The sequence below is a fragment of the Impatiens glandulifera genome, chromosome 1 (genome assembly GCF_907164915.1).
Source record: "Impatiens glandulifera chromosome 1, dImpGla2.1, whole genome shotgun sequence".
NCBI lineage: Eukaryota > Viridiplantae > Streptophyta > Magnoliopsida > Ericales > Balsaminaceae > Impatiens > Impatiens glandulifera.
This window is the reverse complement of record NC_061862.1, coordinates 130,301,884-130,319,063: the sequence shown is the minus strand read 5'-3', so window position 1 is coordinate 130,319,063 and position 17,180 is coordinate 130,301,884. Positions and strand designations below refer to the sequence as shown.

Here is a 17,180-nt window from a genome sequence, read left to right as displayed (position 1 = left end):
CCATGATTAAACCGAAGGGTTAAAAGTTGACAGACATAATGTGCTATATGAGAAATGAAGATATCCTAAATTAATTATACTCAAATCCTAATAGGCTTTACATAAAAACCCAACACGTAAACAATTTATATCAGGTAAGTTCTTCTGTAAAAGTAATGTCAAGATTTTGCCTTGATAACCAAACAAGTGAGGGTCATCTATAAACCAAACAAAAAAGATATAACCATTGAATACCAAATCTGCAACCAACCAACTTGAAATATAATTGAGATATTAGAGTAGATCTAGAACAACATCAGTAAGACTCAACCTCTCAACAAGGTTCGCTCCACTTTGGTCGAAGTTAGAAGAACGAATCCCGTCTGATTTTGTTGAGTAAGTAGATTTATCTCGAATTGAGGCTCTTTAGTAGAGTCAATTATATTGTGATGCAACCTATGCTCATGCATATGACCACCCACACTAACCATTAAATTGATTTTTTTTTATTAATTCCAACATAAGAATATTATATATTTTAATAATTAAAAAATAAATAAACTAAAAAGAATTAAAATGAAAAAAATTAGAAAGACTCAACGCTATGGATAATGGATGGATCTTTTCTAATAAATAACTGTAAAGAATATGTAACCAGAACATGTTCAAATGATAAAACTTTTAACCTGGAAATCAATTATAATAAGTTAATTTTCATTTAAAAAAAATATATTTTAAGTTGAAATTAGAAACCACTGTATAATAATTCATGCCTACCCTAGGGAAAGCCTAGGTGCACGTCTACAACGACCTAGACCATTCCCAAAGTAAAAAAAAAAAGAAAAGAATATAGTAATAAAATTGGAACCTTGATCTCAATCAAGACATTAAGTGCTCGGTCTTCAATCGATTACATTGTCTAATCAAGTAATTAAGAGACGAGACTACTCTTCTTGCTTGTCCCATTTTATTTTTTTAGTCTTCTTTCTGGTTAAGTAGATTAAGGTATTCACACAATATATTAATATAATATTTAATCAACTAAATTTGTCAATTTTTTATAATTATAATACAAAATTATTATATTTATTTATTTATTTTAGAAGATAGCCCAAAACCTGAGTACAGATCAATAATAAGTATTATCATATTAAACTTTGTAAATGTAATAAGCACTCAAGAACGTTTTTTTTTCCTCAAAAATTATAATTATTTATATTCAACATAATTCAATCTGTCCCTCGTGAGGATACATTTAAGTTCGACATTAGAATTACAAACCACGTAGTATTTAAACATTTCCTTTTAGTTAAACTTGCCACACAATGGGCTAAATTATTGTTACAACATTTAGTAAAAATGAATCTAAAATTTTGTGTTTGTTTAATCAAAGCCTTGATGTTCACCACAATCTTCTTAATTTTCTACGGGATGTGTTTTTCATTCTCGAAATACAGTAATCAATCAATGTTTTGAAATTTGATTCGATAATAGTCTTTTAAACACTAAATTGAAAATGATGATAACTGCATCAAGGATTGCTTCACCTTCGACTTGTAAACAATCAATCTGTCCCATGTTTCTACAACTTTTAAAAATAAGTTTTCCATCATTATCGTGAACCACCGATACCACAAATGCTTTTTACAAATTGCTGCGTCACAATTGATTTTAAGTCATTCTTCTAGCGGGCGAGATCATTTGTTACCTTAAAAAAACTTATGATTGTATGTATTATGTGCATTGATTTGAATAATATTAAAAATAAAAAATTATATGGGCTTAATGGGATAAAGTAAAGATAATCTTCTAATTTGGTTTGAATATTTATTTGGTCTGTAAACTTTAATTAAAAAAATACACAATGTCCAATTCCATTACTAAAAGAGGTAAAAAAAAAACTGATCTAGTCTTCTCTCTCTCTATATTCGAGATACAGCGTGGTATATCTTTCGCCGGGAAATGATTTCGTCTTCTTTCGTCAACTATGGATATTCGATTCAAGCTTCCATGTTCTAAATCTAAAATTGATCGCAAATTCTACTGCTAGGTTCGAAATTTTACGAATTTCTTTTATCTTCGGTACGTTTATGCGCTATCCTGATGTGGGTGGGGTTTTTTTTAACAATTGGAGTTGTTTAGTGTTCTAAATTTTAGGTCTTTCTTGTTTGATCTCTAGCCCATCATGTCATTTGATGAAATTTGACCTTATTTGTCTCAATTAGTACAATTTAGCATTTTCTGAACCTTCAAATTTTTTAGGGTTTGATCACCAATACTTTAAACTACTTTGTCAATGATCAGAAGAAAAAAAGATTGTTACTTTATATGGATTTTTCACTTCTCAATTCGATCAATTGAGATCATAAACTTATTACATTTTCGGGGTCTTGAATTTTCCTTTCATGAGCTTATGGGACTGTAATCAAAAGTAGTTTTTTGGTAGCTTTACTTAATTACTTTCCACCTTTTTATTTGCTTAGACCAAAATATTTGATTGTGAACTGTTTTTATATAAAAAAACTTATAATCTAGCTTTTGTAATCCCGCAGTTTGTTCCATGGTTGGAGAGCATTGGATTTTGTTATAAGATTGTGTATTATATATTATGTAAAACCTGATCTAGTTTGAACTTTTTATTTTTGTTTGCACTCTTCGTCCATTCAATTACGATTATTCATTGAAGTATTACTTGAATGAATATTTCCCTGTTTCTTGACCTCTATAAATTCTATGCAATGTTTTCAAGGAATATTTTGTAGAATTCACTTCATGTAACAATATCTTCAATCTATATTGCTGCTTTGGGTATAAAATCAGCATTATGTTAATCACCCAGATAGTTCAAGTGGTAAGAGTATTGAACATCTTAAGAGGCTGAGGTCACAAGTTCGATTCCAAACCAAAACAAAAACTATCATTATGTTTTGAAAAATAGTTTCCTATTAGTATACTGCCCTCCATCCTCAGTTGAAATATGCTAGTCAACCATCGTTCTCTTTGTGCATTCTGGAAAATGTTAAATCTTCTTCTAAACTCATGGGTGCCGTCTTACTTTTTATCAAGATATTTTTTCACTAAGATGGAAAAGATAATTATGCTAGTAATATCGGGTCTTTATTCTTTGTGTTGTGGTTTTGGGTTTATATAGGATGTTAGATGTTGATCCTGTTAACATCAAATATGGTTATGAATGTCCTTGCAGGTAATGTAACTCTTGAGTTTACATGTAAGAGTGACACATTTTGAGTCTGTTGTGAGCATGGATATGCATGCACATATGTCAGGTCAAATCTCAGGGCAGCTACCCAATCAAGGTAGTTCACAGTTGTCTGGGCTATCGCAGCACAATGGAGGTTCTCTTCCTAATCAGATTCAGAACATGGGTGGTCGTAGTACAACGACTATGGATCCAGAAGAAGTTAAAGTTCGCAGAGCTATGCTAGAGAAGATGTAAGATGTTCTACTCTGCACCATTTTTAAAAGTACAACTCTTTTGTTCGATTACTTGCTTGTGGTTTTGTATCTCCACTTCAAATCTTTCTCTTCAACTCCTCACCCCCTTTTATGCTAGAGCTGTCATGCTCTTTTTTTCTTAATAGCTGTATCCTAGGTTTTCCATAGATGAGTAACTTTAATAACTTGCTATGTATTGCCTCACTTGTTTTCCTTCATCAATTTGTTGCAATTGTTTCGTATAGCTGGAAAATTCTGATACATTGTTATTTTCCAGCTATCAACTGGTAACGCAGCGACACCATTCAAATCAGGAGCTACAATCCAAGAAGGTGATTGATATTGTAAAACGATTGGAGGAGGGTCTATACAGAAATGCCACTACAAAGGTTGCTGACTTGAACTTCTTCATTATATTTCTCACTTTCCACCAAATGTTATTTCAATATGCACTACCTTAATTTTATTTTTACTTATTTCTGTGTCCATTTCTTGTTGTATTTTTTCTCTCATATTAACTGCTGAAGCCCTGAGATTTGTGACCTTTTATACTCTTTTTTGATGGTGACATTTTCTTGATTATACTAGGAGGATTATATGAACATGGAAACACTGGAGAGTCGTTTGCATGCCTTGATTAAACGTCCTCCTTTGAGTAATCATAATCAGCAATATTCGCATGCTGTAAATTCTTCTTCGTCTTCTTCTTCTTCTGTTGGAATGATGATCCCGACTCCTGTCATGCCTCAAAGCAGCAATCCAAACATGATGGTAACACCATCCATGGATTCTTCCTTGATTGGTTCCAATGGAGGCAATGTCATTGGTTCATCTGTTGTCAACAATGGAAATGTATTATCATCTGGTAATGAACCTTCAATGAGTATAGACAGCAATTAGTTTGGTCCTTTAATGTTCTTTTGAAGTGTTAAGCCTTGTTTGATGGGTTATTTTGATTTAATCCAAATAACTCCTTATCCCATCATCAATTACTTCATACCAAATTCCTTTATTTTTTCTAACATTTTAATATTAAATACAAAGAATATTTTAGAAATTTAAGCCAAATAATCCACTTATTCATCAACAAGGTTTTATCGATTGAATTATCTGAAAAAAAAAAACGGTTCATCAAAAAGCTTTTATATTTATTGTTTAGATGAGATGTTATGGAATACATGCTTTTACTCAATGTCACGTGACCAATTTTTACAGGGCCTTTGTCTAATGTTTATCAACAGTCAACCTCAAAATTTTCCATGAATCCTGGTGGGAACATGTTGCAGTCTACTAGTGTACAAAGAATGTCAAGCCAGATGATACCTACACCAGGATTTAATAATAACAATAATCAGTCATCTGTGAAAATGGATTCTCCCAATGGTGCTGGTGGGTTTTCAAATGCTGAGCCTACAATGATGTCACAATCAGTACAACAAAAACATGTTGGTGGGCAGAACAGCCGTATACTGCACAATCTCGGCAGCCATTTTGGTGGTGGTGGTATGATTTCTGTGCCACTGAAATCCTATGGGTTCCCTAATGGAGCTTTAGCTGGTGGCTTTGGTACAGTAGGAAATAATATGCATCTAGCCAATGCTTCCGGAAGTTCTGAGGGCTACTCAAATGCCACACCTTATGGTTCTTTGCCTAAGCCGTTGCAACAACACTATGATCAAACTCAAAGGACAATGATGCTAGGTACTGTGTCTCTGATATTATTTTATTTTAGTAGTAATTATAGTTTTCATAAAAAAATACCTACACATGGTAGCTTAAGTGGTAAGAGTCTTAATCTTAATAATAAGTTCAAGAGATTTGGTTCCCAGTGAAAGCTCCTTGATTGAAGTGAGATTGAGCATTGGAGATTCTTCTGGGTAACTTAGCCTTTACGGTGGGATGTTGTGCAGGAAAAAACCCTATTCTATTTTTGTTTTTATAAAATATCTGCATTTTCATTTCTCCAAATTTGTTTTGCAGGTGATGGAAATGGGGTTGATGTTGCACATTCATCTGGGTCAACTAGCCTTTATGGTTCTATGTCAAATGATGCCTCAATGATGAACAATCACAATTTGAATCCAGCAACTTTGCCACCAGTTTCCATGACAAGTCAATCCAATTTGCAAACTCTTCAGCAGTCTGCAAAAAATAATTCAATTGAGCAATCAGAAAAGATGACTTTCCATTCCCGGCAGACTATACATGATAACATCTTGCAATCTCAGCAACAACAACAATTTCAGCAGCAGCTTAATCAGTTACAACAACAACAATTTATTCCACACCAACAGCAGAGGCAACAAAAGCAGCAACAAATTTTGTTGAGAAGTGATAGTTTTGGCCAATCTCATCTAGCATCTAACGTAGGGAGTCAACTAAAGCCTGAGTCAGGGTTGGGGTTCGTTGATGATATTCTGCAACCGAGAGGTTCTAACCAGTTTCAGCATTTTGATATGCAGAGCCAACTCCAGCATGGTCTTTCTGAAGATTATGCCAGAGGCTCTCAGTTCCTTTCACTCCCATCTGCCTCACAAGATATATGCTCATCTATGGGTCAAACTGCATTACAGATGCAACAAGTCCTGCAGCCACAGCAATTGGTCGTTAACTCTCAGAATGATTTTAGTGCCCTTTCAAATGGATTGCAGTCAGATGTTTTACTACCTGGGCAATGGCAATCCAGGTCTGAAGAAGGTTCTCTTATACCTAATAATTTGTCACAAGAGCAAAATGTCCAAGAAGAATTCCGTAGAAGGATAATTGGTCAAGGTGAAGCTCAACGCAATTATATAGCTTCAGAAGGAAATCAAAGTCTAGCTACTAGAACGGTAGATCCTCCTAACTCAGTTAAGGCCACGTGTCAAGCTGGTAATCTAAACCGTGATCGTGATTTTAAGAACCAGCAGAAATGGCTATTGTTTCTGAGGCATGCTCGTGGATGCAAGGCTCCAGAAGGGAAATGCCTTGAAGTACACTGCATAGTGGGTCAGAAACTCTGTAGGCACATGGCCTTGTGCAACATTTCTCAATGTACTTTTCCTCGTTGCTTTATGACCAAGAAGTTGATCGACCATAACAAACAGTGCAGGGACCCAGCTTGTCCTGTTTGTATTCCGGTCAGGAAATTTTTGGAAATGCACCTGAAAGCTCGTGCACATCCAGGCATGAATTCTGAAATGCAACATTCAGTTGGTGGACCTCTCAAATTCTCTAGTGGTGGAAACACTACAACTAATCCACTTCTCAAGCCAAGTCAACATTTTGTTGATGCTTCAGAAGATAGACAGCCTTCTATAAAACGTATAAAGGCTGAGCAGGCAACTCAGATGCTTAATTCAGAAGGTGAAAGTTTTGTTGCATCAGGACCTTTTCATGGAGACTCTCATGCAAAACAGGGTCTTGATCATTCAACTGGTGATATTTGCATGCTAGTCAAACCTGACTTGTCTAGAGTGAAGATAGAAATTCCTGCTAAAGCTGGGCAGGTTAGCTTAGCTCTTAATGAGACAGTGAAGGATATCATGATGGAAGATATGTTCTGCCCAAAGCCCATCGGTGATCCTGTTACAATAAATAGTCCTGTTCAGCCTGCTGAAGAAGAAAACATTCAATGTGAGAAAGAGGTGGATCAACCAAAAAAAGAGAATGTATCTTTGCCTACTGAAGATACGGTCGCAACAAAATCTGGGAAGCCAAAGATAAAGGCAGTATCATTGATGGAACTCTTTACACCAGAACAAGTTAGGGAGCATATAAGAGGACTCAGGCGATGGGTTGGCCAGGTGAGTTCGTTGAGAAATTTTTTTTCTCCCAATTTCATATGATCAGTAGCCATTTCGCCATAGTTCCTGTTTTATTTATTAGAGTGGTCATTGTAACTGATGGAGTATAATGACACAATGAAACAGATTTTAGGGGAAATTGTCCTCATGTGTATTGATTTAGCATATGCAGCAGTCTCCAGAAACAAGTTATTAAATTGTTCTTTTCCATCTGTGTTTCATAGTGCTTTTGATTCACCCTTTTGGTTTTCTTGTCTTCCTTTTAATTCTCTAGTCTACTGCACTTCTGTCTTTTCTTTTTCACTCTTATCTTGTTATCATCTTCTGATCTTGTCCATGAATATTGATAGAGCAAAGCGAAGGCAGAAAAGAATCAAGCATTGGGGCACTCTATGAGTGAGAACTCTTGTCAGTTGTGTGCAATTGAGAGGCTTACCTTTGAGCCACCTCCTATGTATTGTACGCCTTGTGGTGCTCGTATTAAGAGAAATGCAATGTACTACATAGGGGCTGGGGATACACGCCACTTTTTCTGCACTGCTTGCTATAATGAATCCCGTGGGGACACCATTGTAGCTGATGGAATGACTATTCCTAAGTCAAAAATGGAGAAGAAGAAAAATGATGAAGAGACGGAAGAATGGGTATATGCTGTACCCTTAGCTGCTCCAATTCTTTCTTTTATGTTATATTACTGAACTCTTTACTTTATTGTTGGCATTCTGTATAGTGGGTTCAATGTGATTACTGTGAAGCATGGCAACATCAAATCTGTGGACTATTTAATGGTCGTAGAAATGATGGCGGGCAAGCTGAATACACTTGCCCTCGTTGCTACATAAAAGAAGTTGAAAGGGGAGAACGTTTGCCATTACCTGAGTCTGCTGTTCTAGGCGCAAAAGATTTGCCAAGGACAATCCTTAGTGACCATATAGAACAGAGGTTATTTAAACGGCTGAAGCACGAAAGGATGGAGAGGGCAAAGTTCCAAGGGAAAAGTTATGATGAGGTGATTCTTGGATTTGTTTTATGCTGTCAGATGTGTTGCAAACATAAATTTGGTTTTAATTGACTGGTCATGTTTTTTCTAATTTATTTGGCTGGTTCATAATAAGCACTGTACTGTTAAGTATATGGCCTATTCATGAATTTTCTTTTGACATTGTTGGTTAGGGTTCTCACTTTGCTTCTGTTTGATGCAACCTCTGGTTTACATTTCAGATCACTGTTATTAGCTTTTCTTTGATATTTTCCAGGTTCCTGGTGCTGAAGCACTAGTAGTCAGAGTGGTCTCATCAGTTGATAAAAAGTTGGAAGTGAAGCCACGCTTTCTTGAAATTTTTGGAGAAGAAAATTACCCAACAGAATTCCCCTACAAATCCAAGGTGAGAAGTATGATGCATTATAATCTCTTGTATTTCTCTTATTCTTTAATATATAAAGATAGAAAAATATGTCCTTTTATCTTAATTTGTCTTAGTTTTTGGCCACGGTTTAGTATTCTTATCAGATCGGTCTCCAGGCTTGTGTCCATAACACTGATAAAATTTATGGAATTAGCTACCACAAGCAAGTAAATAGGGTTTGACTACTAAATTCAATTACCTCAAGCTGAGGAAACTTGTTAATTTTGCAGGTCGTACTGTTGTTTCAGAAAATTGAAGGGGTTGAAGTATGCCTTTTTGGCATGTATGTTCAGGAATTTGGATCTGAGTGTGACCAACCTAATCACCGCCGTGTATATCTTTCGTATCTGGATTCTGTTAAGTATTTCAGGCCGGAGGTCAGAGCAGTAACAGGGGAGGCCCTTCGTACATTTGTTTACCATGAAATTCTTGTGAGTATTTGTTTTCAAATGATGTTTTTATCTCCCAGTTGATGTGCAGTGTAACTTTGTTGTTGTCTTGTATGTCTTTATTTATGAATGAAATAGAGTACTAGCCTCTATTTATAGATTTTACATAAACATTTTAACGAAATAGTATATAGTCAAATATACTAATAAATCAATTCTTCCTAATTTGATTTGTATGAATCTTCCACCAACTATAAGCCCTCAAGATTGGGTCGTACAAATTGTACATTCCAAACTTGTTAGATAATTTGTCGGAGTTGGTTCTTGGAACTTGGAAAAGCATTATGTAAGGATATTGATTTTGACTTCTTGAATGAATTTTACGTGAGTTCCACTACTCCATTCTCACTATTCTCTCAAATCTGATGTTGTCTATCACAATGTCTTTTTGTTGTTGTTGTGGTGTACTTGATTCTCAAAACTAGATGTTTATTTATACACTTTACATCCAACATATCAAGAAAAAGTAGCTAGTCAAATATTCTTATAAATAAAATGTTTCTAGTGGACATCACATTTTGTTAGTTGGATTTGTAAGAATCTTTGACCAATTCTACGGCTTTCAGTTTTTCTTATCTTTGTCATGTGTTCTTGCTGTTATTATTCACCTACTAAGTGGGAATACCTGGATGTTTATGCAGATCGGGTATCTAGAATATTGCAAGAAACGTGGTTTCACAAGTTGCTATATCTGGGCATGCCCTCCATTAAAGGGTGAAGATTATATTTTATACTGCCATCCTGAAATTCAGAAAACACCAAAATCTGATAAACTGAGGGAATGGTGAGCTTTTCTCTAGAACTATTATCCATCAGCTGGCAAATGATGTTTTTTTAACAAGTTTAAAAATTTCTTTATTTGACTGGTATGAATTTATTTTGGTTAGGTACTTGTCCATGTTGAAAAAAGCAATGAAGGAAAATATTGTGGTTGAACTCACTAATTTATATGAGCATTTCTTTGTTACAACTGGTGAATGCAAGGCTAGAGTTACCGCATCCAGGTTACCATACTTTGATGGAGACTATTGGCCTGGTGCTGCAGAGGATATGATCTACCAGATTCGTCAAGAAGAGGATGGAAAAAAGTTACATAAGAAAGGAATAACCAAGAAGATCATAACAAAAAGAGCTCTGAAAGCATCTGGACAGACTGATCTTTCTTCCAATGCATCAAAAGATTTGATACTAATGCATAAAGTAATGTTTATTTTCTTCATCCTATTATTTCTTCATTAGGTTTAGAAAGTATTACTCACCTTATGTTCTCATTGATAATTATTATCCATTAGATCCACCGAGAGTAGCTCAAGTGTAAGAGTCTTGAAATTAAGAAGTTGAGGTCTCAAGTTCGATTATAATTCAGCATTAGATCTATGCACCCTCCATGGAGAGTAGCTCAAGTATATTCTCACTAAAAGCACTTTCATTGATGTGTGAGGCCATGTCAGTGGGATGTAGTTCTAGCCTCTTCTATGGAAAAGACCTTGATCTAAAAATAATATATTATTCTGCATTAGATCTATCCTCCCTTTCTGTAATACCTTCAAATTCATTAGAACAGACCTCCAACTTTTGATTATTTCATCACTATCTTTGTTTTATTGAGTGTTGTGTCTGTTTATTTTGGAGTTATTTACTACCAATCATAAATATTTAGTTGATAAAGGTTGGTTAAGAGACTGTCCTAAACTCAGCACTCTGATATTTCCAGGTTGCATTACCTGGTGAATGTCTCATCAATCAATGTGTGTTCTTTTATTATGTGTGCATTGGTAACTTCTTTGTTCTGACAAGCTTTTCTTTCTCCAGCTTGGTGAAACAATTTCTCCAATGAAGGAAGACTTTATCATGGTTCATTTGCAGCACTCATGCTCGCATTGTTGCATATTAATGGTAGATGGGAACCGATGGGTTTGCAATCAATGCAAAAAATTTCAGATTTGTGATGAGTAAGAACTTACCGCCGACTATAAGATATTTAGGTTTTATAATCATATATTCTCTTAGATTTATACATTTTCGATAGTTTCTGAACTCTAACCAGGCTTCCTTTAGATCAAGAATGTACCAAAGGTGCTTCTCTTCAGAGAGCTTCATAAGACCTGATTGATCATTGTAATATGCTTAAGAACTGATAGTGATTCAAGAGAACAAGGACTAACCAATCAATATTGTTTTGCTTGCACTATAAAAAAGACATATAATTGCCTGGATTGAACTAAAGAGAAAAGAAATTTGAGTGGATTGAAGGAGAGCACAAAATAGTTTTCTCACCCACCTTTGAGCCTACATGGAAATTTGTAATTTGTCATTGTTTGTCACATTCCCATTGAAAAGTTATAATTGAAAGAGATTTTTTTTTGGCACAAGATTTTCCTGCATCATGATCCTATTAAGATGTAATTTTTGTTTCTTCATTTGGTATACAAATTATTTTCTAGATCACGGTCCAAATTTTAGTTTAACTTTTGTTTCATTTGTTATAATGATTCTTTTTCTAGATTATGATCATTTTAGTTTTTAAATCATTGTGATATTTGGAAACATAACGAATGCAAATTTTCTGTGACCATGATCAACATGCAAAATTGGTATACGAAAACAGCCTTCTATTTATCCGACCTTTTTGCCTCACTTGTTTGTCTTGCCTTACAACGCTGCAGTTCCATGACTACAGTAATCATCTGAATGACATTTCTTGCAGATGCTATGAAGCTGAGCAAAAACGAGAAGATAGAGAGAGGCATCCCATCCACCATAGGGACAAACATATACTTCAACCAGTAAGTTTTGCTGTCTGGAGTTATGTTGGTTATTGGTTATATACAGTTATAGTAATTTTGTAGTTTAATTGCTTTTAGAGTTTTAAAGTCAATTTATTAATCTGGCAGATTGAAATAACTGATGTAACTGAAGATACTACTGATAAAGATGAGAATCTAGAGAGTGAATTCTTTGATACGAGACAGGCTTTTTTGAGTCTTTGCCAAGGAAACCACTATCAGTATGATACTTTGCGGCGGGCCAAACATTCCTCAATGATGGCCCTTTACCATCTTCACAATCCTACAGCCCCTGCTTTTGTTACAACATGTAATGTGTGTTCACTTGATATAGAAGCCGGTCAGGGCTGGCGCTGTGAGGTTTGCCCTGAATATGATGTGTGCAATGCTTGTTATCTAAAGGGTGGAATAAATCATGCCCATAAGTTAACTAATAATCCATCTATGGCTGACCGTGATGCACAAAGCACAGAGGCTAGGGAACAACGTGTCTTGCAGGTATTAACATGTTTTTATCTCTTGAGATCCTAGTGAATTGATGTTTTCTGCTTCTTGTTTAGTCAAATATGGTCTAGTAGAGTTTGTTCCTGAGTTGAGTTTTGCATCTCAACTGAAAACGGTACTAGGCTTTCTGCAGACTTAGAGTCACCTTTAAGAGTCTACCTTTTTTTGGAAGTCTCTGTAGGTTCCATTTTCGGTTCCTCAGTTCCTTTTCCTTGGTATTCTTGTCCAAGTTGGTTCATTGTAACTTTGGATCTGGTTTGAATTCTAGATTTTCACGGACATAATACCTTCAATGCCTTGGTGATTCTGGTTAAGATTGATGGGTGGAAGAGTATGTTAGGGTTTAATTTAGTGTTAATCGCCAATTTGTTTTGATTAGTACAGTGTACTTGGGTATTATTCATGGTTTATTTTCTTGTACCTCTTTTATTGTTGGTTGCATAGCTTATTGTTTGGCCTCAATATTTTTTAACAAAGCCAGATTGTGCCTTTCACAAAAAGAAAAAACTAAAAAAAAAATGGATGATGGCTTGCTTCTCCTTTTGAAATGTTAAAAAGCTGTATTAACAAAGTTGTCGCAAAAGCTATTAATTTTAAAATGGTCTGAGAAAGAAAACTCGAACCAATGATCTTGGGGACACAGAGCTATATGAGTTTTCATGTCGCAAACAATATTTCTAAAAATACAAACAACATTTTCACTAAGTGTTGAACTCTTGATCTGACATTGTTCATTGAAGACTGAAATGGTAAATGATTGTTTGATTTCTATTAGTAAGGCTGAATTCTTATATCATGTTTTATTTACTCATTTAATAAAAATATATACTTGCAATTATAGCTTTACATAATATATCTCATATATATGTATTCCATGCGCATTCTCATCTAGAGGTTACTCGTTTTGCATTATATATTCATTTCTAGTTTTCCTGTAATAATAAGTCGTCTATAAAGCTATCTATATTTTAAAGTCTCATTGTTATGAAGCTAATGGCGCCTTTTCCTGGAGTTTTTATCCATTGAAGTTTGTGTTGCAACTTGCATGTATAGCTTATGTTCTTCTTATGTATCTGGATTTTGTTTAATCTTTTGTTTATTAAATGTTTTTTTTAATTCAAAAAAGATCTGATGTTTTATTTGGTTACATGGGATTTTGATTGCAGCTAAGGAAAATGCTTGAGCTTTTGGTGCATGCATCTCAATGCCGCTCCTTACATTGCCAATATCCAAATTGCCGAAAAGTGAAAGGACTTTTTCGACATGGGATACAATGCAAAGTACGCGCTGGTGGTGGTTGCTTACTCTGTAAAAGGATGTGGTACTTGCTTCAACTTCATGCCCGTGCCTGCAAAGTTTCGGAATGCCATGTACCCCGCTGCAGGTTCGTCTCCCATAATCCCAAACTGATCTGATCTAGAAAGAAAAGTATAACATTCAAAATAAATGATCATTATTCCAAGAGTTGAGAAGCTCCCTTGTGGTGGACCTGGTGGTTTATATAATATAATGTGAATATTCGAAAGAAGCCCAATTGGAAACATTTTTTTGTTCCTCATCCAAGAAACCAATTTTCTGAATCTTTGTTAGCCTAAGTTCGGTTTCCAAATGCAACATCGAGATGAGATATTTAGCATAAAAATGCTGTTTCCAATATGGCACGTCATTCTAGTGATATCTGTTTTGACAAAATCATGTCTTTGTTTTGGGTGTTAGCTTATGTTAGGATGTAAAATAAGCAGAGGACTTAGGGCATGATTGTAATTGTAAAATACCATTGATAGGCATATAAATAGTATTCAACTTATACCAGAATCCTGTAGAATTAGTTGAATGAAAATCAACAACAAAACCAGTTTCTCATCAATGGCTTCTATGCTAATTCTTCCTTCCTGTCCTAGTTTTCTCTAATCTCTGTGCTGTTACATTTACAGCTTAACTCGGTCTATAAATCCATTTTAATGTTTTCTTTTCCTTTGGGGGTTTGTTCAGAGATTTGAGAGCCCATTTTAAGAGGTCACAACAACAATCAGATTCCCGAAGAAGGGCTGCTGTGATGGAGATGATGAGGCAACGGAAGGCTGAGGTTGATGGAAGCTCTTGATGAATTATTTGTACATATATACAATGGTTGTTTTAGATGAAGGTATCTTTTTGTTGGGGGCTAAAGAAATAACGGGGCGGAGATGTGAATAAACTAAGGTCATGGGTATTTTAATTTCTCTAATGTGTTACCTGGGCTAGGGCTAGAGAAATTCTTTCATTCTTATCTCCTAGAGCTTGACGTCGTCTTTCTAGGTGTAAGAATTCCAGCAAAAGTCTTTGCTTGCCCATGGGTATTGTGATTCTTTGAGTTATATTAAGGATTGTGGAAGGTGGTAAGCAAATTAACTATTGACCGACTATATTGGGATCAAACTGATCCTCCCCCACTTAAGGTGGTGTAAAAAAAATGTAGGCAATGAAAAGGGGCTTCTTCTTCTTTACTATTTTTTATTATAGAAGAACTAAAATAAGCTTATTTATTATTTTGAAAAAAACTTGGTTCTATCTTTGATTCTCAACATTGGAGCAATAATAGACCAGTGTTCTAAGCGGTGGCAGAGCGGTAAGTGACCGCCTAGTGCCTAAGCGGTTGAATATAAATATAATAAAGATATTCTATAATTATCATTTTACTAAAAAGTCAAATTAATATTCTCTAACATAGTAATATTTAACAAAAATAAGTATGTAAACGAGCTGAATAAGAGATAGATGATTAGATGATCGAAGAAAATGTATGATTAAAAATGTGAGGTGAATGAGATAAGAAACGAAAGAGATAAGAAACGAAAAAGAAGAAGATAAATGAATTGGAATGTAAAAGTGATTTCAAAGAGTTTTTTTTATTGAATATATATATATATATATATATATATATATATATATATATATATATATATATATATATATATATATATATATTAATATTAGTAATTAATTAATTAAAAATAATAATTAATTAAATAATCTGACCGCCTCATGTATATGCGGAGCGGTATTGGACCGCCTAGGCGGCCGCCTCGACCGTCATTTAAAACACTGTAATAGACCTCGAAAATGATATATTTTTTTTATCAAAAGTGTTTTTTTTTTTCATTTGAAAGTCCAAAGTGATTCAACTATATATGGAACATAAATGTAGTAGGATTGACTGTAGGGAGGGAAATTTGAAACCGCTGCAAAAACCGAACTGAACTGTTCTGTTTGGAACGGGTTTTCCCCAAAATCGAACGGAGATAGAGCGGGATGGTATTTGTGTTCCCCGACCCGTTCTGATTTTACCCCGCTTCTGTTCCGAACACTATAAACACAATTAAATATATAAAACTATCAATATATTTATTTATTCATTATATTTTATAAGAGTAATAAGTTTATTTCTTTATAATAATATAAAATTTTAATATAAATTATATTAAAAATTCGTTTATATAATTTTATTTTATAATTTATTTATTTTTTTTAAAATATTTTATTAACGGTACCTCACGAGAATTCCACGAAATCGAACGAGCAGGATGATATTAAAAAGATCCTGGAATAAAAATGGGTTGAGATGATAAATGTATTCCCTGTCCATTACCATCATTGCTGTATTTGCTGTATAAATGAGGTTTTATGTGTCTCCATTTCTTACAAGTCCATCAAAAATATATTTGAACTCCAATTCATTTGTCTTCTCAGCTTAATAGTGATAAAGCACTTAAGATTAGAAGTGAGGAAGTGTGAAATGTGAATGTTTGAATATTAAATGACAATGAATTAGGTTTCCTTACTCCTAGAATTATTTTATGGCTTCTTTATTGCAATTAGTAGTTTTGTTTTGGTTATTTGAGAAAGATGACATCCATCTGGGATTATCTGGGTTATTTAAAATTTGACAGATCACCAAAGCCAAAACACTTGTTTTGTTTTGGTTATTTCAAAAAGATGATTTCCATCAGGAAAAAAGTTACTATTTCAAATTTTACAGATCAAACAAACATGCCTCATTTAATGATTTTGATTTTGCATTGTTCTCTAGGACATTATGTTCAAATGAGTTTAGTAGTAAATAATTATGTTCAAGGTATTCAAAGCATGCGAAGTAAAATTGTTTTCATTTAGAATCGAACGGCTTTAAATTAAAACGAGACAAAGATTATCTAGTAGTGTTGTTTTCTAAATAAGAAAAAGAAGAAGTTATCAATCAATGAAATAACGTGGTAAACAAGATATCTCTTTTTTACATGTCACTGAAAATTTGTTAATATTTTGCTTGATCATTTTGAATATAGAGAGCATTCCTTATATGTTTTTTTAATTATATATATATATATATATATATATATATATATATATATATATATATATATATATATATATATATATATATTTATCAACTTTCCAATGTATTTAAATTTTATAGAAATTTAAATTTCATAGTTTTGTCCATGCATTCACTTTTTTGAACTATGTCTCAATTCCTATTATTCTCTCTTTCTCAATTCTTTTATTTTATTATCACACACAAATAATAAAAGACAATTAATTAGAACTAGTTTTAGATAATTAATTACAACAGTTATTGTCCAATCAATACGAGGAGTAAATGATCGCAAGCTACAAATAGAAAAAGAGAGCCGCAATGTGGCGATGTTGCAACCCCATACCACTAAAGAAGAAACTCCGTAGAAGAAGCTTTGTCGTTTTGTCAATTCAAGCTTCTCCTTCACTATTGTCCATTTACGCGAGTACGAGATACTAATTCCTGATAAAAAAAATGTTTAT

The 17,180-nt window shown here is 34.0% G+C and overlaps 1 protein-coding gene across 2 annotated transcripts; it reads left to right on the top strand.

The window, feature by feature from the left end:
• The first annotated feature begins 1,888 nt into the window (after positions 1-1,888).
• On the top strand, positions 1,889-14,849 carry LOC124919776 (histone acetyltransferase HAC1-like). Of its 2 annotated transcripts, none has more exons than XM_047460107.1 (17): positions 1,889-2,029; positions 3,185-3,432; positions 3,713-3,824; positions 4,024-4,300; positions 4,651-5,136; positions 5,416-7,220; positions 7,571-7,864; positions 7,951-8,229; positions 8,477-8,605; positions 8,857-9,057; positions 9,717-9,859; positions 9,963-10,275; positions 10,888-11,027; positions 11,783-11,861; positions 11,970-12,359; positions 13,532-13,749; positions 14,358-14,849. In XM_047460107.1, exons 2-17 carry the CDS (start codon positions 3,242-3,244, stop codon positions 14,467-14,469), a joined length of 5,169 nt encoding a protein of 1,722 aa, XP_047316063.1. In that variant the 5' UTR covers positions 1,889-2,029; positions 3,185-3,241; the 3' UTR covers positions 14,470-14,849. The 2 variants fall into 2 exon arrangements, with proteins under 2 accessions (XP_047316063.1, XP_047316065.1); XM_047460109.1 differs by having other exon boundaries at positions 1,913-2,061.
• The last annotated feature ends 2,331 nt before the right edge of the window (positions 14,850-17,180 follow it).

Coding starts and splice junctions, on each gene's coding strand:
- LOC124919776 (XM_047460107.1), top strand. CDS start 3,242: ATGGATATGCATGCACATATGTCAGGTCAAATCTCAGGGCAGCTACCC. Junction 3,825..4,023: donor ACAGAAATGCCACTACAAAG/GTTGCTGACTTG, acceptor TGATTATACTAG/GAGGATTATATGAACATGGA. Junction 8,230..8,476: donor AAGGGAAAAGTTATGATGAG/GTGATTCTTGGA, acceptor GATATTTTCCAG/GTTCCTGGTGCTGAAGCACT.